Here is a 23,091-nt window from a genome sequence, read left to right as displayed (position 1 = left end):
ATCTGGACAAAACAAAAATACCAAAAGCATTGCTCTGCCTCTTTCCACGTGGCTTTTGTGTGTGTTTTGTTTTAAGGGTTCTTTGATGTAGGTCAGTCTTTAGAGAGACCGGACTCTCTTCGCTCAGCCACGTGATGATAGCTCATCTTGGATGGCACCTAGTCTCTTTCCGATCCCTGCAGTTCAAGCCTTTTCCTTCTGTCAGTCTTTGTTTTGTAAATCCTTCCTCTTACTGTGATAACACCGTTCAGCTTTGTAGGCTACTAGGACTTCTGCAGTTTCAAAAAGCTGATTTCATTGCTTAGTTACTGTTCCTTGTCAGCTCAGACATGAAAACAGATTGTTCTGTGTCATTTATTCCATTCCCTAAGGACATGCCATTGGAAGGGCATGTCATCAAAGTTACAACCATGATGGAGTGTTATCCTTCTGCCAAGTACAAGAATCTCTTGGTGTCAAGAGCCAGAGCGTTAGCCAAGCTGTATAAACTGACTGTTCGGGAACTGGAAGCATTATTAATTCTGCCAAAGCAAGAGTTTAAATGGAATAGACTGGACCTAGTGTTCTCTCTTTAATGAGTTGATGGGAAAAGCAAAAGTACAAGTGATTGGGTCTTGATCTCAAAACACTTTTAGAGAAGGTTGGTATCAGGCTCAGTTCTTCAAAAGAATTAGATGCGATGTTTCTGCAGAAAGTCAGCTAACAATACAAGCAACAGAACTGGAAACAGAACCCAATTTATTGAGGCCTATGTGGTGCTTCGTTAATTAGGTAAGGTAGGTGATACTATCCAGAATTAAATTGTAATTTAAGAAGCATGAGGTGATGAAGGCTGAATGGAAAAAATTGAGAAGTGGGAACTGAGCGGAAAGTATTTAGCAGGCTGGAGGTCAGTCTGGCAAAACTGTGTCTCGTAGGAGTGAGAGGTAGTTGTTAATTTGATTACTAACAACTTCCCTTCCACTCTACAACCACTGCATTTTGTTTTGATCTTCAGAAGAGCAGAAAACTCAATGTTCTAAAATTTTGAGTTCTTCTTTTTAATAGATGTTAATAGGCAGCACAATCTTTGTCATGAAAATAACTCTTAGCCGACTACAAAGAAACAACTAAACTTATAGCCTGCAAAAGCCATCTGAAATTATGGCTCCAAATCAAGCTTTCCATATGATGAAAAAGTGTAGGATTTGATTTGTGCATTGGAATCCTTGATGAGGCTGACACTGACCACTTAAAAGGTTTGCTTGTCATGCTGTTGTAAGAAAAATGTTATAGTGATGGTGTTTGGCAAATGGTGTCATTTTGGTTTGATTTATATGCAAAAAAACCCCAAAAACACCAAAGAGAGGCGTTCTTTAGATCATTTTCTTGCATCTTACTGTTTTGAGAGGGCATTACTGAGGAGAGATTTGAGTAGGATGCGCAAGGGGACACTGGTTACTTACCAGCTGTTCTAAGTACGAGGGCTTGAGTGCTTCTGTATTGGGAACCTAGTAAGTGCAGTACTATCGAACAAAATTCAAGTTTCATAGTATATACAACTCTGGAAGAAATTATTTACCCATAATTACATCCATTTTATACAAGGGAGGTGCTCTCAGCATAACATGCCTGTTATCTCAAAAAACAGTTGAAACCCCATTATTTTTTAATAACAGTCAGGATCAGCTGGTTTCCACTCTTTTATTTAGAGAGCTGTTGGATTTCTGGTACCACTTTTAGTATAGTCATGTAGTGATGTAAACATGCATATGTTTAAACATGTCCCTTTCATGAAAGGTCTGTTGGGCTTATATTCAGCCAATGAAAAGGAGATTCTTTCTGTAGCTCAATTCTTAAATGATTAAACTGCTTATTTTGAGTTTGTTTTTATGAATAAAATGTGCTTTGTGTTAAGCGTAGAAATTTTCTTGTTAGAAGATTTAGTGATGTTGTTTAACGGTGTTGCTTGACATTTTCCTCTAATTCTTTTTCCATTTTGAAGGCTTTCTTTTCTTAAAAAAAATCTTTTGGGGGAATACTTACATTTCATTTTTATAAGAACGACACAACTCTAATATTAGTATAAGAAGACTATGAAAACAGTTGCATGAAAATGAAAAACTTGTGCACTTTACTTTGAAATGATTGGATTTTACTGGTCACCTCATATTAAAAGCGTTGTTGAAACTCCAGCAGCAGTCAATTGCTCTGTAAAAATCCAGTGAAAATCAAAAAAGAAATGGAAATAAAAATGGCTTAGACTAGAAATATGTGTGTGTATCTGTCTGATAAAATTACATACTCAGTCACAGACTGCATGTGTCTGCCTAGCATGGAAGGTTCTTTGTAGAGGAACAGTAAGTAACTGCTCTCGTTGCTTTGTGTCTTCGAGAGGGGAGGAGAGCTTTATTAATGGCACTATTGGACCGTACTTTTTGTCTTCTTTTCCAGATATTGACGACCCTGGTTAAAGGAATTTGTAAACCAGTAACCTGCAAAATTCGCATTTTGCCCTCAGTAAGAACATGTCTTTATGCTACAGGGTTTAGTTATTGTTTAATTCTGTGATTTAAAATCAATTAGATTACATAGCATTCTAATATATTGGCATTTCAGAGCTGTTATTGTGAAATAGCATTTGGAATTAAAATGTCTGTAATTTCTGTTCGGGATGCTGTCGTGACCTAAAGGGTTAAGTTGTCTGACCTGCGGGTATATTGAGATTGTGCCCCATTTCCTTCTGCCCTTTAACACCCTCTTACCTCTTTGAAGCCTTACTGGGAGCTTCCCCCTTTTCCCCCCGTGTCTTTTGATTCACTGGTCAGGTATGAATAGCATTAGAACTTTTTAAAGACACATCTGAGAGGAATATTTGTAGATGTGTGATTGCATGTTAGGTTGATTTCAGAAGGCATCCTTTTGTTAAGATGCATTTTAATTACAATTTACAGAGCAGTCATTAGAGAGGACTTGCTAATCAAGTATTTTATATCATTTTCAAGTGACAGTCTAAAAACCTGTTGGGAATGATTCTGCAGGAGTCTTGTGTTAGCTGCTTTGGGAAAGTTTGTGATCTAGGGTTTCAAGGAAATACTGAAAATGGATTCCCATTTTTGCCATGATGTGTCGTTCTTTAAATGGTTATGGATGTTGGGTTGGGAGTTGCTGTTGAAATACAGGAATCATGTCCCTGTAGCTGAAAGAAATGACTTCCACCATTTTTTGGTGCAATGATCACATGATAGTCACTCCTTTTTCTTTGAACTAGAATCATGTCATTCTCTCTTATCCCTCAGGTTGAGGATACTGTGAATCTGGTGAAGAGAATAGAAAAAACGGGTATTGCTGCCATTGCGGTCCATGGAAGGTAAATCACTTTTAGGCAAGAGAGAGATTTTTTTGGTTTGCTGGTGGACACAGCACAGTGAGATATGACTGGGATATACCCTACATGTCATACGTGGTTCTGAGTTCAGCTGTTACCTAAGCCTATGGTATAGAAACTCAAGCCAGTAATTAGGGAGTCAAACCATTTACTGCTATTTTTCTAAAACTTTTGTCTCAAAGACCAAATGAAACTATAATTATCTTGCATACTCTGTATCTAAAAAAAATGCTGCTTATCTGGATATGGAATTACAGCAACAATGTTTTAGAAGTGTATTTGATGTGAAATAATTCTGTTGTGTTTAAAAAAAAATAAAAGGAAAATTATACCCAATATATAAATAAGCAAATAAGTATGTCCCAATAACCCTTGAGTCATGTCTGCTGTGATGCAGATATCTACTAATTCCATAGGAAATGTGTGGTCTTGTCTTTTCTCTTTGTTGGGAAGGAAGAAGGAGGAGCGGCCTCAGCACCCTGTCCACTGCGATGTGATCAAAGCCATATCTGAAGCAGTCTCGATTCCAGTCATCGCAAAGTAGGTTGGACTAATCAACTTATTATTGCAAGGTGCCTGTGCCTAACTTAAAATTTGCAAGTGCAGGACAACTTTCTTAGCTCGTATTTTGAGAATTTTAACATCTTATACCTCAGGTTTGGTCAGGAAATACATAGGAATGAATAAAAGGAAGTAGACTGGTGATAAATAAAAAGGGGATGGGGCAAGAAAACTTGAATTGATACTATGATTTCTAGAATGTACTGTGTTTATGGAATAATATTTCATAAGTGCAGGGAACTTGCCTGTGCTGTCTTCACAATAGAAATTTCTGGGTTTAAAGTAATTTATAATTCTCTAGTTTTTATTCTGAATTTGACAGTGTTTTTACTTTTGGAGGGGTAAAGATGCTACTCTTACTTTATAGTTTGAAAATCCAACTTTTTAAAGGTGTTTTGAAGGGAAGCTTTAAGACAAAGAAAAGATTTTAAGTGTTCTTTGCTTACGAGCACGTCTGACTTGCCGGCTGGAAAGCAGAGGCAGTGCAGTAGAAGCAGTGCAACCTTCTTTTCACTTCAGAGTGCTTCGTGATTCATCCAGAAGTGCTACTTGTAGTTACTCTCCCTATGTTAGTGCCAGAGTGAAAATGGTACTGTTCTTTCCATACTTATGACTTTTTCCATACTTACCTTGTTTTCAATATCTTTTGGACCAACACCATTAGTGTGTGGTTGAAGGTTACAGACCTGGCAATTGCAAGGTATCATTTTTCGAACAACATGGAAGTGATTCTTTGTGAACCTTATCCATTAAGAACTGTGTGAAAGCACACAGTTTGTGTAAAGCACAAACTGTATTCTTCTTAACAATAGTCTTCTAAGAGAAGTGTACAGATAATGAAAAGTATTGTATATAACCAGTGTTTTAATGAGCCATTGCTAAGAAAATACAGACCCATTTGTTCTTTTAGGTTTGAGATAATATCCTAAATAGACCCTGGCACCATTAGTAGTGTAATATCACATTGAAAATATAATGCTGTGGTAAAGTACAAGTAATAGCAAATGAAACTTTCATGATTATAACAGTGATGTTAATTTTTAGTGGAGGATCTCATGACTTCATCAAAGAATATATGGACATCGAGACCTTCCAGAAAGCAACAGCTGCCTCCTCAGTAATGATAGCTCGCGCTGCCATGTGGAACCCGTCTGTCTTCAGAAAAGAGGGTCTTTTCCCCTTGAAGGAAGTCATGCAAAATTACATCAAATATGTATGTTTTTGGAAGATCTTCCTTGTAGTTAAGGTTGTTTAGAACTGTTAATCCAAAGCTTACTACAGTATCTTAACTCTTAATTTCAAAGACTTGGGCTCTGGGGGTATTTTAACATGCTGCATATGACACGAGTCTTATAAATCAACCACTGCTTCCTCTGGTTAATTTCATTCAGAAAAAACCTTCAGAAATCTGTATTCAGAAGTTTTTCCTAGTCATTCATTTCTTACATACTGTGCTTTTTAGCTGTAGTTTCTTGGGAACATTTAGGAGGCTTACAAGGCTATCTGAAAATGTGTAGGAATTTGAAAAGCTAATGATATGTAGGCTGACTGTCTTGATATTGCGGTTATGCAAATAACATTGAACAGAAGAGTGAAGGAATATTAAATACTTAGTTGCTGCTAGCTTCATTTTTTAGAAATCAGTTGCTTTTCACAAATATTGCCAAGAACTTTTAGCAGCAGGAGAGCAAAAGGCATGATTTGCCAATGAAGTAATGCTGTATTGTAGTACTATAGCTCCACTAGTTGAGTCACCTATTGTATAAAGCTTTATCTATTATTCAAAATACACTATTTTAATGACATAACAGGAAATTAATCAGAAACCTGTGGCTTTGACCATGTCATCAAATCAAATGTTTTTGGTTTTAGAAAACTTGAACTGCCATTAACTATTTACTTAGTGGAGTATCGCTGCATTGCTAGGCAGTTGTGTGAACGGGTCAGCTCTCTTCATGAGTGTATGAAGAAGCTGAATTTCTGTTCATGAAAGCATTCAAAAAAAATCAGATTGTTCTCACATTCATGAGTAGTCTTGAACATGCTATTGAAGAAACCGTACATTGAGGCTTGCCTTTCAAAACCAGTTTTGAATTTCATCAAGAGACATGAGCATTACATAAGACAAATTTGTTTTTATGTATTTCGTCTCTCTCCTTCAGGCAGTGAGGTATGATAATCACTATACCAACACAAAATACTGCTTGTGTCAGATGCTAAGAGAACAGTTGGAAACTACTCAGGGTAAGAAGCTGCATGCTGCGCAGTCCACACGGGAGATCTGGTAAGCATGAACCTCAGAAGTTGGAATTGTACCTTCTGCCGGACTTGCAGACCAGTTCTCTGTAGCGCTGCTTGGCATTTCCTACCTTCAGAAGAAGTTAAAAAAATCCACTTAGTGAGATGTGGAATAACAAAGTAGACTTTTACAGGTTTCTTTCGTGCTTGGGTGATAATGCTTTAACCCTAAACCTGTCTATATGTTTGACATACTAATTTGAGTGGTGCTTCACTGAGTGACAGACATCCAATAATTGCATTAACTGATGAACAAAAGTATTAACCTCCAGACTGCCACTAGAGAATGCTAAAAGTGTGGGGCTTTTCTTCTTCCAGAGGTATTTAACTTTCCCTTTTGCATGTGAGGTTTTTAATGTTACTGGGATTTTTACGACAAGATGTTTGTTTTAAATGAACACTTGGAGATTAAACTCAAAGCAATTATGAAGGTTGCCTATATGATACTTAGATGTGTTTCTTTTGTGTTGCTTTTTATAACTGAAATATCGTAATGAATGATGGCAACCTCTTTGAGGAAATATAATAGTTCTAATGAATCTCTTCACCCTGGACATCTGCAATAATCTGGATGAAATTTCTTAAACAGCCTGCTTAATGTCCAGATAATTGAGGAACATCCAGTTGTTTAGAATGCACCTACACATCTTCAGATAAAGTTACAGACTGCTGCTGCCTCCAGGTGGTGATGGCAAGTTGCAGCCATTCGAGGTTTTAACCGCAGAACTGAATGCAAGAGAACAGAGCGCTCTGTTTCTGGCAAGAATGTACAGAACAGAAGACAACTTATTATGTACTGCGAAAAGCATCAGGTAGCATTATTCAGCTTCGCTGCTTTTCCACTTAGACCATTGGAGATGGCTTTGTGGCCAGAATTCATTTTCATGGAACAGTGTGATACCAATGAGCATTCTCGTAACAGCCAGAAAGCAAAAGTTTTCTTATGCTGTAGGTTTTATTGTTGTTATCATCCCCAGAAAAGGAGTAGCCTCAGTTTTTCAAAGTAGATGCAGCCTGCCATGAATCTGAAGCGTAAAAGGATTTGAGGCTCTTGCCTTTGACCCAAGTCCTAGTTGCTTCCTCTGTTGTAGTTGGGCTTGTGAAATACTCTGAACTTGTAAGTTTTTGAGATATTTGGAGATATCAATCTGAGATTTTGATGTATTTGAATGCTATAGCGTTTATTCCTTAAAGTATTTTTATATACTAACATTAGAAGAAGCAGCAATTTCCTGCCTTTCCCTCATATTGCCCTTGTGAAGTTGTTGCACCAGGAGTCACTTGGAGAAGTTCTTTGCTGATTCATCCATATGCAAGTTAATAATTGAGCTGATAACCTGAATATTGCGGGACCTGTATTTCTGATTGAGTCTGCCTGGACTTTCAGGCTGCAAATTGAATATATAGTGCTGGAAATGAGAACATTCTTTTTCTACTCGTAGCTCAGCGATGTCTGATAAGAATTGAAGGAGAAAAAAACCACAATGTCACGGTGCAGAATATAGCCACACTTTTATATGATTCTCTGGAGAGATATACTCTATTTAAACAACTGATTTCTGTACTTGCTTTACTCTGTCATAATGTGATACAAAAATGTATAAGCTGATCTCTAGAACAAAGGAATTGTGTTTGAATAGTGAAGTCTTTGGAATGGCTGACTTCTATGAAGAAACAACAGCTGGTTTTGAAGCAAAGAAAACATCTTTAGAAACTGAGGCACAAGATGAAGATGACCAAATGGAAGATCCAGATGTAATAAAAATGGCTGTTAGGTTTGACAAGTAAGCAGACAAATTAAGTTTTCACTATCTTGCACCTGTAAATAAAACCTGGATTGGACAGTGCCATGCAGTTTTTTGCAGGTCACAATTTGCATAACAGCACTTACTGAGTGAGTTTGTGTGAAGCAGTTTTTGTACATAATTACGTAGTCACTTGCATCACCACTCTTCCTGTGCTGTTTGGATGTTGTAAGATATTCTTTAGTTCCAGGCTTCCCGAGACTGCTTAATTATCTCAGCTAACTTGTTAATAGTGCTGAGTGATTAAAAAAAAAATCAAACATCTGTTCATAGACAAATGTGAGTATACAAAGACAGTTTGGTCATTTTTAGTGAAGTTTAACTGAAACACAATACAATATTATTTTAAGTAACCTTTGATTATGATCTGTGAAGCCTATAGAATTGTTGTTCCTTTTCACATGATACCGGTGTTTGCTGATTTTGCTACGTTTGCTATTAAGCCTACCAAACAGCTCAAGAAGAGTGTGATATAGAATGCTCCTCAAAGGTAGTCATAATGCTTTAATATTTGCAGGATATATTACCCGAGTCCTTGAGGACTGAACACAATGGTTTTACAGGCTTTCTTTTTTCTGCCAAGTGCAATGGGCTGTGATTCCGTGTCAGTTATCTGGACCAATGCCTACCTTTCCTACGTCTTTTTAGTTGATAACTCCACTGTCTCGTAACAGAAGCAGCTTATTTTCATTTTAGTGTTTCACTTTATATTGTCGCTTAAATAAGCACTGCCAAACTGTATCTCTGTTCTGTGTCGTATATCTAGGTAGAACCTCCGTTTTGGCAAGTACTCTAGCTGTATTACTACAGGACGTGAATGTTTGGGAAGAATTAACAGAAAAGTTTAGATTTTGTTTTAGATGTTATGTCAGAAATATTATTTGAATTATATAATAATGAAGCATCATTTTTCTCATAATTTGAGCTGTTAAATGAAACCACAAAGAATAACTGGTAGAAGTAATATAGTAAGCAGCTCTATCTGTTTTAAAATAGAACTCCGTGCAGAGTTGTTGACCACTAATTTTTCTGTCTAGGCGAGAATATCCACCACAGATTACTCCAAAAATGTATCTCCTGGAATGGTGTAGAAAAGAAAAACATCCTCAGCCTGTTTATGAAACTGTGAGTCAATAACGAAACCCTTTCAAACCTCCTCCTCTGCCTTCTCTATGCAATATTTTAGTATTTTAGAGCTCAAGGTAGTGAGAAATTCCTCTTTGCAGTCTGGCATAGCCCTTGGGTGAGCAGCTTCAGAGATGGTCATACACATATGTATGAAAATAGTACCTTGTTTTATTAGAAAATAAACTTTGAAAGTCAGACCTTCAGTCTGGTTTTGATTAATGTGTGAAAGAAGTCAATGTAACTGCAGGTCATTACATAGGAGTCCATTACTTTCTTTTACTTGTTCTGTGAAGTAAAGAATTTGGATTCAGAATGTTTTCTCTGTTGTTGCACACTGTTAGAAGTAGGAACTATCCTGGACAGGAGCAACTGCTCGATTACATGGGGACATTATTTATTGCTTTTTGCAAAGCAAAAATACCTACAGTTTGGACAATTTCTTTTTTAATCTGAAGCATGCAAGGTTAAATTTGTGGTGTGAATTACAGCTATTCTAAAGGTGTTACTTCATTGTGGTGTAAGGACAAGAATAGCAAGGTACCTTGACAGTGTTGTTCTGTAAATGACGTGATTTGTTTTGACACTCTCTTCTCTTTTAATTCCTTTTTTCCTCCAGGTTCAAAGACCACTGGATAGATTATTCTGTTCAGTAGTGACAGTAGCTGAGCAGAAATACAGGTCAACTCTGTGGTAAGCTACCTTTAATGTGTTTTGCAGCTGTATTGTAAATATTTCTGAAATGTTGCTTAAAACTTGCAATGAAAGGGTACTCCCATTTAATCCAGTTGACTTTTTAGTCAAAAGCCACCTTCTAAAGCTACCTCTGGGAGGGAGAAAGGATTAACAATTTCTGAGAATGGAATGTGACAAGAGGAAGTAAGCTTCAGCACAATCAAGTAAACCATTACAGATTTGAATTGACTTAGTACGTTAGTCCACAAATTGTACGGGAAGGGGAGCAGAGAGGCGACCTGGTTCAGTTGTGTCTGTGTTCAGAAGCCACCCGGGGGAGCATTGGAGGAGGTAACGTCGTCAGGCTCTGCAGCAGATCCGTTCTCAGTAACGAGTCAGAATTAAGTGTCTATATATGGTGAAGCAGAGGACAGTTTAGTGGCTTCTCAGAGATCACAGTTAATCAACAGTTACATCCAGGGTTGCTCTAAAGTTTCATGGCGGTATTATATATGATCGTCTATTGATACTGGCGTTGACTTCAAGCATTTGCACCTAAGTTGAACTTGATTTAAGTGCGAAGCTAGAGCAGCACTGAACGTTTTAAAGAGGACGAATGCGCACAGCAGTTCCTGGTGTTTGCAGTATTCCTCTTCAGAGGCTTTAGGAAGTTAAGCTCAGCTGATAACAATCTTTGAGAAGAAAATGTTTTCAAATATCGAATTTCGCAAATGTGTAATCTGGAGTCCCTATTGGAAGTGACGGAATTTTTGTTATTACGGAACAGTTCCTGCTTTTGTCAGCATCAATGAACTTGTACGCCTGCTTGAGATTATATTGGGCCTGAGTGTCTTTCAAGAAAGTGATCCTTCAAAACTCTGTTTTGTTTAGTGATCATATTTGTAAGAACTAACTTTGAGGGTTGCAACCACTTGGGCCAAACACATGTTGGCTTCATACCTGTGAAGTGAAGAGTGTTTGAGACACAAGACCTGACAGAAACAAATTTTCTAGGAATATCACATCAGGAGTTATACATCAACATTGATAGCTAGCAAGACTGAAATACTTTCTGGAGCTGACCTGTTTTGTTCTTCTGCTGTTTATTTCATGGTATTGCATCAGAGACAGGAAACTGATTGTCATTTGGTAGCGTAGAGGCTTTGGTTTCTACTTTTACCTGTGCTCTGTCTGCTTGCTCTTCAGGGACAAGTCAAAGAAACTAGCAGAACAGGCTGCAGCTATTGTCTGCCTGAGAACCCTGGGTGTCCCAGAGGGAAAGCTGTGTGAGGGAGAAAATCACCCGCTTAACAAACGCAGGAGGGAAGACCAGGAGCCCTTGAATGACAGAGACCACAGAGAAGATCTTGCTGAGCCTTCCCATAAAAAAGCTAATTTTATTGAAGAAACTTCTGACATGGATGTGCCTAAGATGCCACGATAGCATGGAAGCTACAGATTAGCTCCAATTTGTATATCTTGCTTTTCACCTCTTGTTTGGATTCTGTTGGAAACAGATAAATTCCCCAGTTGTGAAAAGTGCCAATGAGATGTTTACTGTTCACCACTCACTGTCCCTATGGTGCCTTTCAAACAGGATAAATTAGCAACTTGATTTTAAAGAACATTGAGAAGATTATCCCAAATAATAATTTTTTTTTAAAATATTGAATATTTTCAAAGCTATTTTGTCATTGGTTTTTTTACTTGTTTTTATTTTTAGGAAGTCTATGGTGTGCTGGTAAGTGATGTATGAATACATCATCCATAAGCAGATACATTATGGAACTGTGTAGTTAATCAGAAAAATTAACTTAGAAGAATATTAGTAGCCACTTACAAATAATTTTGTCAAATGAGTTCTATGCATATCTTGCAGGTTTTATTTACACCCTTCATATATCAAGAAGAGGCTTTTTGCAGAGAGGAGAACTTTGAAATTATAGCACTAAGCATGAAAATAACATTCTTGTTTTATAATTTCTACTGCATTTTACCTTCCAGAAATATGGCAACCAGCCCTTCTTGCTCTTGGGTACTACAGCTGTGCCTTCCTGGTGAGGAAGCCTGGTGGCCAGGAATTTGCTCCAGGAGGGCTTTTTTGAGCTGTTTTGTTCTTTTGAACTTGGAAGTTCTGGCAAATATCTACATGCACATAATTAATTTGGATGTAGTTCATAAATAGTCTTCCTCTTTAGAACTTGGAATCTTTTTCCTCAAGTGATAGTGCCAGCGTTAAACCATTCTTTCAAAATGGAAGAACAATATCTTGCCAGGTAATATTCAGACTTGCGAAATTAAATAGATGGGTATTCAGATTTAAAACGTCTGCTGTTTAGATCAGAGTAATCTATAGTAAATCTATACAGTCTAAGAAGGAAGTTTTTCTTGCTCATTTTGCACATTGCAGTAGATGCAGCTAAATACACTTACATTTTATATCATTTTAGTGCTAGAATTTTACTCTGAAGCAGCAAAAGAATTTGCAGTATTAATCAGAAATTCAGAAGTAGCCATTTTACTATTGTGAGTGCTACCTGAGTATCTCAGCTGTGTCAGGACCATTCGGAGCAATCCTAGAATGACAGAGAAGTCATTCCTAGATCCTGCTGCCAATGTGGCTTGCACAGCCTAATACCATAGAATCAAAGAATGTTTGACCTTGGAAGGGACCTCGGAATCATCTGGTCCAACCCCCTGCTCGAACAGCGTCAGCCAGAGCAGGTGTCCCAGGACCGTGTCTGGCTGGGGCTGCACATCTCTGAGGACCGAGACTTCCCTCACGACCTTTCAGGCAACCCAGGCAACCTGTTCCAGTGGTTCATCATCTTCTTTTGTGTGTCTACATTGGAATATCCTGTATTTTAATTTGTGCCCATTGTACCTTGTCCTGTCACTTAGAAGAATCTGGCTTCCTCTATTGTCATCATTGTCTATCTAAATTAAAGTTGAATCATTAGATAAACCCCCATTATTAAAGGTGGTGGTGCCTAAATACAATGCAGACTTGTATGGCAGCAATTACTATGGGTTAGTGGAAATTGCAGTGGGTTGTGACCAATTAATAGATACGCCAGCCATGAGGAGCATGTAATTTCTGTCTTGGCTCATAGAAAAGGCCGCCAAAAATCACTTGGGAGAAATTCCGCCACTGCCGATTTGGCCCTCTCGTTCAGTATGGGAGCCAAGGCCTTCATCACGCTATTCGTACCTTTTCTTTGTTTTCCCCGATAGTTTGTCACATGATGTGAACTTGCATCCTTCCCGCCTTAGTGAGGTGTAGACTTTTCACCGTTCCCTTCCATAAATTGACTTGAAATGCAGTTCGGAGCCCAGGTTTACGGAGATAGCTGACTGCTGTGGCAGTGGAGGATGGCTTAGATTTGGTTTATATTGAACAGCTGAGCAGATTTCTGCAGCACGCTGCCAAAAATCCGCGTGGAACAATAGTTGAAGATGGATACCTAAGCAGAAGTTGTATGAATACCCTGGCATGGAGATGCTTTACTGATCATCTTGTGTTACAGAACGTGCCTTGGTTCGGTTGATGGAGAGAATTGGATAATGCTGGATATACAGTTCTCTGTGAGCTGAAACAAATACTATGTTAACACCAGTCTGCAAAGTAAATGTATTATATTTATATTAAATCAAATGGGTACTAAAAGTTTTTCAAATCCTTACTTAAATTATGTGGTCCCCGATGCTTACACTTACTCCTCTTAATCCTTGTAAGAGTTGTGTACGTTAATGAGGTTGTCTGTGCCGTAATTATGGATGGCCACAGCGAGGCCAAACAGAGCATGTGAAAATGAGGGTGAGGAGTCACTCAGCTGGAATGAGCATTCAGTGCTAAATATAGAAGGGCTGTAAATTCTGGCAAATGGCTGGAAAGTATAACATAGTTAACACCCTTGCTCAGTTTCAAAAAGAACTGAAGGAAAGTTGCAGTTGTATATATGTAAGTGTGCATGTCAGAACGTTTGGTTTACTGGCTGTTACGTGTTTTCATTCCTTTATTACAACTAATGTGTGACAACTTGTCCTACTCTGATCATTCATTCATCCTAGGCGGTTCTTCGGACAGGATAACTGTATTGACTATGTATGTTCCCTTCTCAGCGCTGCTTTTGACCTCATCACGTCAGTGGCCGGTGCTTTCCCTCTCGACAGGGCTGTGTTCCCGCGCGCTCTGAGGACAGGAGCCGCGGTGGCTGTCTGGCGGGTCTCCTGCGCTCCTCTTTCCCGCTGTACCTTTCATAAGCAGAAGGTGGCAGATTTTGAATTTTTTCCAGGATAAACGTGCCGACTTCCACGGTGTTTAAGGAGCCAGCCGTTGCGCTCCCGCGTCCTCGCATAGGGTGGCAATTGAGACCACACTTGACTTGGGGGACATTTGGCCTCGCTCTTCAGAATTTTTTTTTACTTTTAGCGTGATGTGAATGTGATACTTGGTGAATACTAACCAAAGCTGTGTTCTATTTTAAGTATTCCCTATTAATCCTGTGGAATTCAGTGAAGCAACTGTTTGTTGGGGTTTTTGTAGTTGTTTGTTTTCTGTCACAAGGCTACAGCAAGCAAAAAAAAGGGCAGTTGTGTTTTGTTTCTTTATACTGATGCTGCAGAAACTATTCGTACCGATACCTGCCAGAGTGCAACCATGGGTATGGGGAGAACCGTAACGTGTCCTCCCTGCAGCCTACGTGTGCTCCGCTTCTTAGAAATGGGAATGCCAAGGTATTTTTGCCAGCCTCTTAGCATGGATGCGCTCAGTGTGGGGCTACCTCCGGGGCCTGGCTGGGTGGAATGCTTTTTGGAATGTCCCGGGCTGTGAGCCCAACCCCACCCTGGAATGTGAGGTTACATGTTGGCGGTACAGACACAGAGTTTGAATATCAAAATCCTAGAGTTCCCCAGTGCTGCGATTTCAGAAAGCTGGCAAGTGCCGCACATGTCAGCTCAGCTGCTCCGATTCAAAGGGTCAGTGTGCCTCGGGTTGCTGGGGAGGGAGGGAGGGGGGATGTGTTTTGGTTTGGTTTTTGCTTACCCGTTATGACCTGCAGAAGGGCATGCATGCCTTTCAAAGACATTAACTGGTAAGATTGCAAGAGGTCCCAAACAGGTGGGAAAGAAAGAGGTCTTCATCCACAAAAGCATTTTATCACCACTTCTTTAATCGAACCTACCAGCTCGAGATGCTTGAGAGCTGGTGCCTTGTTAAACAGGAGTGTGCTTATATTTGGACTGCAAGTCAAGAAGCTATGCTGATGAGATGGCCTGTAAGGCTTAAGTTTCCCTCTGTACCACAGTGCTAAGGCCAATGTTTGGGGCTTTATTCAGAGTTTCTGATGACAAAGCTGATGACAAACATTAGAAGCAAGATGCAGAGCTCTGGGTGAGGAGGGAGTGCCTCCTGCCTTGTTGAACAGCAGGTCCCTGGGTCAGCTGAGGAGAGCTGATGAGCTCCAGAGGGAGCCCAGTCCCGTCATCCTGGCTCAGAGGAGCATTAACCTCAGTGTGTCTAGGAGAGGCTTAAAAAATAGACAACATTTGTGGCGTTCACTTTGCTCCCAAGTGAAACTGTATTGTAGGAGTTAATGCGAATCTGCCTGTTAAACGTCTATTAGATATATAAATAGTTTTGCCCTGGCACGGTGGGAGAGTCTCTCTTTTCCATTTTTAGAAAATTATTGTCTGAGAGATACCCTCTTGTGAGAGTTTACAAAACACTAATACAAATCTGACGCTCATTTAAACTTGAAGTTCTTAGATAGTCTCCATACATTTGTTAATGCTTCGGCGTGTCATTGTGTTCGTTAGGAAAAATGAGCTTCCTGTTTAGAGGCCTTTAAAAATTGTTGCTTGATGATTGTAACTGAAATGGTTATAATCTATAGTTGTGAATGTGGATTTTTTATTAGTATTCTATTGCATAAAGCTGATAGAAAAGGATTTGAGTACCGATCTTCAATCCATACTTTTAAACCTGTTTTAAAGCTGTACAAATATTTCACCTCTCCGAAGAAGGTGTTTTGTTGATGTGTAGTGATATTTCTGCATGAATGCGTGTATGAAAAGTGAACACTCTCCTTTACAAACTTTACAGAGTTTATGGGAGCCAAGCCTGATCCTCAAGCCGTGAAAACTTCCCCTCTGGGAAAATGAGAGAGGTAACATAGCAGCTGTCTCGTTAGGACATTCTAATCCACTAATTATGTTCTTACAAACTGGGTACCTGGTGCCAATGGAAAACGTTTCTGTTCCAAGGCCAAAATTCTCACCCAGGCAAAGATACAAGTGCCCGTGAGCAAATGGGAGGGATATGCCCCAGTGTAGTATGCAGGGATACTTTTTAACAATCGTTACAGTTCCAGGACCCTGGACTCACAGGAAGCGGCTAACTCTATTCCTTCTTCAATTATTAAGCTTGGTTGGTTTTTCTATAACTCTGACTTCAGCTGATTTTCACTACAGCTTGGCCTTTAGAGAAAAGTAGTTGTGTGTAACTCTCTAGCAGGTTTTGGGTTACTGACAAAAACTAAGCTTAGCTTATTGAGGCTACACTTCACTCAGGTTAGCGTGGGTTTTCAAATGGGAACTCAGGATAGTTTCCGCTCAGTTCTTAGCCTCGCTAAGATACAGTTAGCTTTTGTAAATTCCATTCTTTTCTTCCACATCAATATTTAGAGTAGGCATGTCAACCTGACCAATCTTTTTATCTGAACATAAATATTCACCTTGTTAATCCATGAATTTCCATTGCAAGCCTTTCTTGCATCCCTGGATGCAAGAACACCCGAGTTACTAGGCCAGTATTGTGCAGGTGTTGACTTCCATTCAAGAAGGCATTTAGCTGGGATGATGAAGAGTGCATCTGTTGTTTTGCCGTCTCTGCTTGGCAATGATTGCTTCTGTAGGCAGAGATCACTGAACAGACAGAGGTTTCTCCTCGGCTCCTGGTGCAGAGCTGGTGGGCTCAGCCACTGTCGCTGGTGGGAGGGGCAGAGCCGGCAGCCGGAGCGGCCACCACCTTCGGTGGCCCAAACAAAATCTGCCACCAGCTGTCGGTCAGCGCCTGAAGCGCCTTGCTTGATGGGTAACGGCTGGCCAGAACTGCAGCGTGGCAGGAGCATCTCAGGTGAATTATGAAGGCGGAAAACAACGGAATAGGGAGCCTTTTGCTCTGGCACCCGCGCTCACAGTAACACCGATGCAGGCCGTAGGGAAGGTCAGACTGGAGTGGAGCGAGCTGCTGCTTACAGTGCAGTTCTCGGCGTGAAACACCTCGGCACAAACATCAGTGGCAGAAAAGAGCTATTAAAATAGTTTTTTGTCCTTTCAAGTACAGTATCTCTGGGTCGGGACCTCGGGTCAGTGATACGGACTTCTGTGGAGTTTGGACTGTTACTGTCTATGATGCAGCTGATCTCCTAAAAGTATGTAATAGTTGTCATTCTTTGACACAAATATGCAAATTAGCACAGGCGTTAGCGAGATGAGAAGGTACAGACCGACTGGACGTGCGGCTGTCTGATCCCATTCCTTGTGACTGAAGAAGTGGAACTGAGATGTCTGGCATATTTCTATGCAGTATACTTCGCATCTCTTTACTGCTCAGTAGTTTGGGGACAAGTTCATAACCTTTGCATAGCAGATAAAAGCTATGTAATTTCTTCTGCTAATTTGTGTGGATTAGTCAATGAACAATATGCAGTATTGAGCTCTGTCAACAACCTATGTGTATAGATATTGTAAATACATCCACAGCACATCATGAACTGCTATACTTTAACATAAAGCTAGCACTGAGAGGCTCTTCCTTGGTAAATGAGGAAGTGGCATGATCTGTCATTAGTTTCCTCCTAACAAGAAACAAGTATCTTCAACCACATCTTTTAACTCCCACGCCATTGTGGATATCAAGATGTTAAGCTCGGTTTATTTTAAAGGTCATCATGTGAGATCTAACACACAGTTTCTAAACTATAAACAAAACATAACTTCACAAGAGGAACATGCAGGTTATCAGAAGTGAGGGAAACAACGCAATGTCAAAAAATAGATTCCAACATTACTTTTATGACTTAAAAACATTACAATTATGCACAGGATTTGGTTTATTTTGTTGTTGTTGTGAGATGAAGTTCAGGTCTGTGTGGAATATAGTTTCATCATCTATACTATAGCAAGACCCAAAACAGGCCAAGTGTTAAGAGCGTGTGGAGCATCCGCTATAAAGGTTTTACTGTCTAAGAGAACAAATTTGAAAGCCAGGGCAGACAGGATATAACTGTGCACAAAGGATGGAAGGCGGGGAGGAGCGCGGGGCTCACTGACCTGTCTTTCACAAGAGCGAAGGAGATGCTGTAGCACGTCTCTTTTTGCTCTCCGACAGACAACAGTGGATGAGGTGGAGGAGGAGGAGGAAGCCGAGGGACTTGGGGTGGACACGGGAGAAAGAAAAGCTTCATATACAGCAGGTTAAAGAATGTGTTGTGGGATGAATGGGTGAGAAGAAAGTTAAGGTAGTCAGGGATCTGGAATTGAGGCGACATGAAGCCCTATCAGTGTCACAAAGGAAAATGGTTTACCATCGCCCTGAGAGGTTTTATTGGTGATTTAGATATGGTTCTGAGATGCTGGATAATATCCTGAATTCAGAGCTACCTGCTACAAGTATAGGAAGTAGTGGTGTTCTTATATAGGATTCTTGACAGGAGATTATTTAAAATGGAGATCAGCATTGCTCAAAGTTTTCACTAGTTGACTATGAAGCTTTATACCAAATTACTTACAAAGGATGAAATGCTGGGTAAATTAGATGGATTAAAGTAACATTTTGGATTCTCTCAAACTTAAAAGCTATTTGGACTTTGGAATTTTGCCTCAAGCTCTTTGGCTGTTTGAAATTTTAAAATTGTGTGCTTAAACAGAAGGGACTGGTATCCAGCACTTCATGGGGACTGCGTTAGGTTTTCTGTGAAAGGCGCTGTATTCTGCTGACGTGGGCGGCGAACTGAAGAGCGCCAGCAAGGGGTACTGAACTGCCGCCAGTTCAGGAAGCTGCTGCCTGGCCTCGTGTCTCGTAGGTCTATTAGGATGACACTGTTTGAACTGTGTTGCCAGTGTATATTTGGGTCTAATTATTCCTAAAACAAATAACACACAATTCTCAGAGACACTCAAAACTACTAAATAAACTACTGCAGAATTCAATTCAAACATATCAAACGCTTTCTTTCATGAGACATGTGGAGATACAACTAAGGCAAGGGACTACAAAAGCTGACTTGACATTTATTCTGAGCTCTTTCATTGAGCTATTCAGACTTACCAGTAATTCCATCCCTTTACAGTTCCAGTTTCTCTGTTATCATAGAGACATTGTATGTTGTCAAGGCTCACGTGATAGGCTGTGGTTCAAACAAAGTGATCGAGTCCTTGCCTCCTGCTTCTTGTTGCACCCTCCATTGCTTATTATCTACTCCATTGTGCCAGCACAACCACTTGCTTATGGTTGCTTTTGTTTTTCAGGCGAATCAGTTCCCTGATGTGATTCACTCTGGGACCACACCGGTATCAGCGGTGGCAGAACAGCAAGGATGGCACCTTGGCAGGGCAGGGCCCTGCGAATGCAGGGGAAAGCGGGGCTGCTGGAGGCAGTGTTCCTCACCTCGGAAAGGTCAGGGCAGCCACAGCCCCATTAGCTTCAGGTCCAGAGAGGTACCTCTTGACAGCCTAACCTTTGCATTTGTAAGTCTTGTTTATGGGCAGGGTTCATATTAGTCAAACCAGAGTTGTAATTCTTTGCGTCACGTTATCCCTGCAAATGGTGAGAATCATGAATAGAGTTCTCCTAAATAAGAACACTTTCCGTTGGGAAACAGTTTCCTTTGTGAGTTGTGTGATTCCCGAGAGCAGCTAAGACGAATGTTATTTCCATGTAATGGAAGTTGTGTTGTTGAAACACCAGTCGCAATGGCTGGCCACGGGCAGAACAGCCATGCCAGAGCAGATCTCAGCGCTGGCTACACTTCTCGAGTGTTTATTGAGGTTTGTAGAATGTCGTGCGCCCCTGCAAGGCGATCTGCGCTGCAGGGCGTCTGTTAGCAACAGCTACTACAGCTGCTGTAGAGCCGGGCTGGCTGCGCCCCGAGCTGCGGCTCTAATGATACCTACAGCCTACATACATTCGGTCACGGGGGGAGAAGTGGGTGGGCCAGTATCTGCATTGTTTGATAGTAAAATAGTTGTAATTCTGATGGCCCACCCGTTGATTTGATGCATATGGCAGCAATGCAAGGTTGTGATGGAGATGTCAATTTTGCAGCGATTGTGATTATTTTTTTTAGGGAAGACTGTCTTTTAAACCAGAGAGATTTTATTTCCTCTTGGTCATCTGCAATAGGCAGTTGATAAACAATTCAGCCAAGTGTAAAATCTAAAATTCCTTAGTTTACCTTTTGCCCTTCTGCTATTGTTTTCTGAAAAGGAAGAATATTTTGAAGTAATTCTAGAATCCACAGCACACTTCTAAATGTTTATCCAGGGAATTAGGGCTTTGAAGGCGGTTTGGGTTAATGTCTTTATAGGCTGAAGTCCTCTGCCTGTGATACGGATACAGGGTGCTCAAGTCAGTTTTACAAGTATGTCTTGTGAAGTCAGTTCTAGAAAAGTAACCCTGGACGTCTCTTCGTGCCCCCTCAGCTCTGCAAGCGCGACTACGTGTGTACAACTGTTTGGGTCACCAGACTGGGGAACCGATGCAGGGTAAAAACAAGCCAGCAGAATAGAGTGTTATTGTTGGGTGGAAGTTTTTATAGCCAAGGGCCACTACTGCCAGAAGAACTGCTCATGAAACACTCTTACTCTCGTCTAGGATGACTTTGAACCAGGCTATCCAGTTCCTGGGCTATCCAGGGCCCCACACTTGACATTACCAGATGCTTTGGACAGTGTCTCACTCCTAAATGAAAGATGAAAACAGATACTTTTTCAACACAGAAGTGGCAGCTGTAAGTATTTAAAGGGTAGATATTGGCAACTACAAATGAGCTGAAATGGAAGCTAAGTGAATTCTTGCACGGCTAACAGACAAATAGCATTCTTGTACGCAGCGAGTTGTCTTCCTGGCAATAAGGCAGTCCGGGTTGTTTCTAGGCTGCGTAACAGATGCTGCACCTCTTCTGTGCGCACATCACATAATCAGCATTTACAATTTGGAGGAGGGTTATTCTGCAGCAAACAAAAGTGGCAGTTCATAACGTGGACAAGAGATCAAATATACTTCATCTTGCAGCAGTTTCTGAGTTAACTGGTTTTAATTGTAGAAGAATATTTTAAAAATAGAGCTCCCAGAGGCTAATCTTTACAGATCATTAAAATAGAAAGACTTTTCTCCAAATGTTCATCTGTTTCTCTCTTTAAAGAAACTGCTATGCAGTTGCCTACTCCTATGATATTCCTAGGGCTTCCTAGTGAGATTTCGCTCCTTTCCTCTAAATCAGGGTTTTCATTCGCTTTGTTTCAGGGTGTTAATGGCCATGGTAGCAGCTGTCACTGAGAACCGTGTCCAGTCCCTAGAGCAACCGGACCTGACAAATAAGAACGTTTTTCTTTCATTCCTTTCCTATGGTTCTCTGATCGTTTGCCACAGAAAGCAGATTATTTTGACAGAACCGCGTTAGGGAGCGGCTCCATGTGTAGTCAGACTGTAGTCAGACTAAGAGGACAGGCGGTGTGAACAGGGCACCTCCATTAGCGGCACAAGCCTGACCATGTCCTCAAATTCAGTACTTCTCCCTCTCAGATTAAGGCAGGGAAGATGGAAACTCCATTCTTAAGGTGATTTGTAATACCAGTTCTTCTTTCATTAAAAAAGAGGCCAAATAAACACTTGGTTTATGGTCCATATGATTTCCGAATGATAAACTTGAAGTTCTGATTGCTTTAGACAGGTAAATGTGAGCTTGATCCTTTGCTTTTCTTGGCTGTGAGGGAAGCCGAGGTTTGCAGAGAGATCCTCCGTCCGAACTGCTCCCAAAGAGCCCCAGGGACGGAAAAATGTCAGGAGAAGACAAAGGTTCGGGGGAAAGAGTTGAAAGAAAAGGCGTTCAGGACGCACACAACCTTGTGTCAGGGCTCTCTGAGGCCGCTCCTGAGAACCCACTAGTTTCCAAATGAATGAGGTGATGACATCTTCTACGGTGCGTCTTCCTGATGAATCCAGGTGCTTCTCACGGCTGCTGAGAGAGGTGACAGACAAACCGGACCTTGTTATTTGTGAACCATATAACATGTATCTGGGAACGCATAGGAGCTTTTTGACGTTATTAATTCTTGAACTTCAAGGCACATTGGTGGAAATAACACAGTTGGCTCCAGTCTCCCTGTTCCTACCACATCTAAGTAAGCCTAGATAAGATAGAAATCCCTTTAAAAGGATTTATGAGGTTTAGTTTTCATCTGACTCCTGGCTCCATATTTTTGTCTATAGATTAAAAACCCCAAACATGCAGGATTACCAAGAGTCATTTCTGGAGGGAGAGATTTGGGAGGGAAGGAGCAAAACAAAATAGTCCTTCTGTTCCCTGAAACAAAAGCATATTCTTTGGAATCTTTTTTATAGAGATTCTATATAGGGAGCATATATATCGGTCAGTACGTGAACAGTACTCAGACTAGTCCCACTGCCCTTCAGAGAATTTACCAGGCTCCGGCCGTGTCACTGGAGAGGCAGATACGACCTGTAAGCGGCCTGAGCTTTAGGGATTACCTCCTACCTTTTGCCAAAACAAGTACTGTATTATATGGAGCAATAACTCAGCCCTGTATTCATAAAAATGGGGAATGAGCAGCTGCTTAACAGTTCTTTTGTGAGTGTTACAGAGCCTTTAAAAATCTGTCTGTGATTTTTTCCCTACAAATGCCTGTATTGTGTAATCTGGTTTGGGGGCAGGCAAACATTGGATCTCAGAAGTTTGTAAATTTATGCGTGGTTGTAAAATAGTCTGCATATTTTAATCTTTAATTTTCCAATAAACTGCAGCAGTCAGTAACAACGAGCTCGTTCATACAAAAGCCGTGTACAACCGTGGCAGTGTCGGAGACCTCCTTGCGGACGGAGCAGAGTGAGTTTGCTACGTGACCTGAACTGTGTGACGCTTTCTAAGTGGATATCTCGCTGGTCCTCAGAACACAGGTCTGAATTACTGGTGAACACTCTGTTTTGGAAGAAAAGGACAATGTGATTTGGTTGTG

At 40.5% G+C, this 23,091-nt stretch overlaps 1 protein-coding gene across 5 annotated transcripts in view; it reads left to right on the top strand.

The window, feature by feature from the left end:
• The window catches only part of DUS2 (dihydrouridine synthase 2), a 30,485-nt gene extending 7,663 nt beyond the window's left edge, over positions 1-22,822 (top strand). For 2 of the 5 annotated variants that reach the window (XM_082063087.1, XM_082063086.1), the window contains exons 8-16: positions 2,434-2,499; positions 3,279-3,349; positions 3,821-3,907; positions 4,973-5,141; positions 6,091-6,212; positions 7,867-8,010; positions 9,069-9,156; positions 9,776-9,849; positions 11,038-12,831. In XM_082063087.1, the coding sequence (XP_081919213.1) occupies positions 2,434-2,499; positions 3,279-3,349; positions 3,821-3,907; positions 4,973-5,141; positions 6,091-6,212; positions 7,867-8,010; positions 9,069-9,156; positions 9,776-9,849; positions 11,038-11,275 (1,059 nt within the window). In that variant the 3' untranslated portion in view covers positions 11,276-12,831. Of the gene's footprint in view, positions 1-2,433; positions 2,500-3,278; positions 3,350-3,820; positions 3,908-4,972; positions 5,142-6,090; positions 6,213-7,866; positions 8,011-9,068; positions 9,157-9,775; positions 9,850-11,037; positions 12,832-19,365; positions 19,640-20,538; positions 20,602-20,710; positions 20,847-21,361 lie in introns of those variants that run through there. The other 3 variants (XR_014185167.1, XR_014185166.1, XM_082063088.1) reach the window with 3 other exon arrangements.
• The last annotated feature ends 269 nt before the right edge of the window (positions 22,823-23,091 follow it).

This window comes from Streptopelia decaocto (assembly GCF_964273445.1).
Source record: "Streptopelia decaocto genome assembly, chromosome: 11".
In the NCBI taxonomy this organism is placed as follows: domain Eukaryota; kingdom Metazoa; phylum Chordata; class Aves; order Columbiformes; family Columbidae; genus Streptopelia; species Streptopelia decaocto.
The sequence above is the reverse complement of the archived record's forward strand: the minus strand, read 5'-3'. Positions and strand labels throughout refer to the sequence as shown.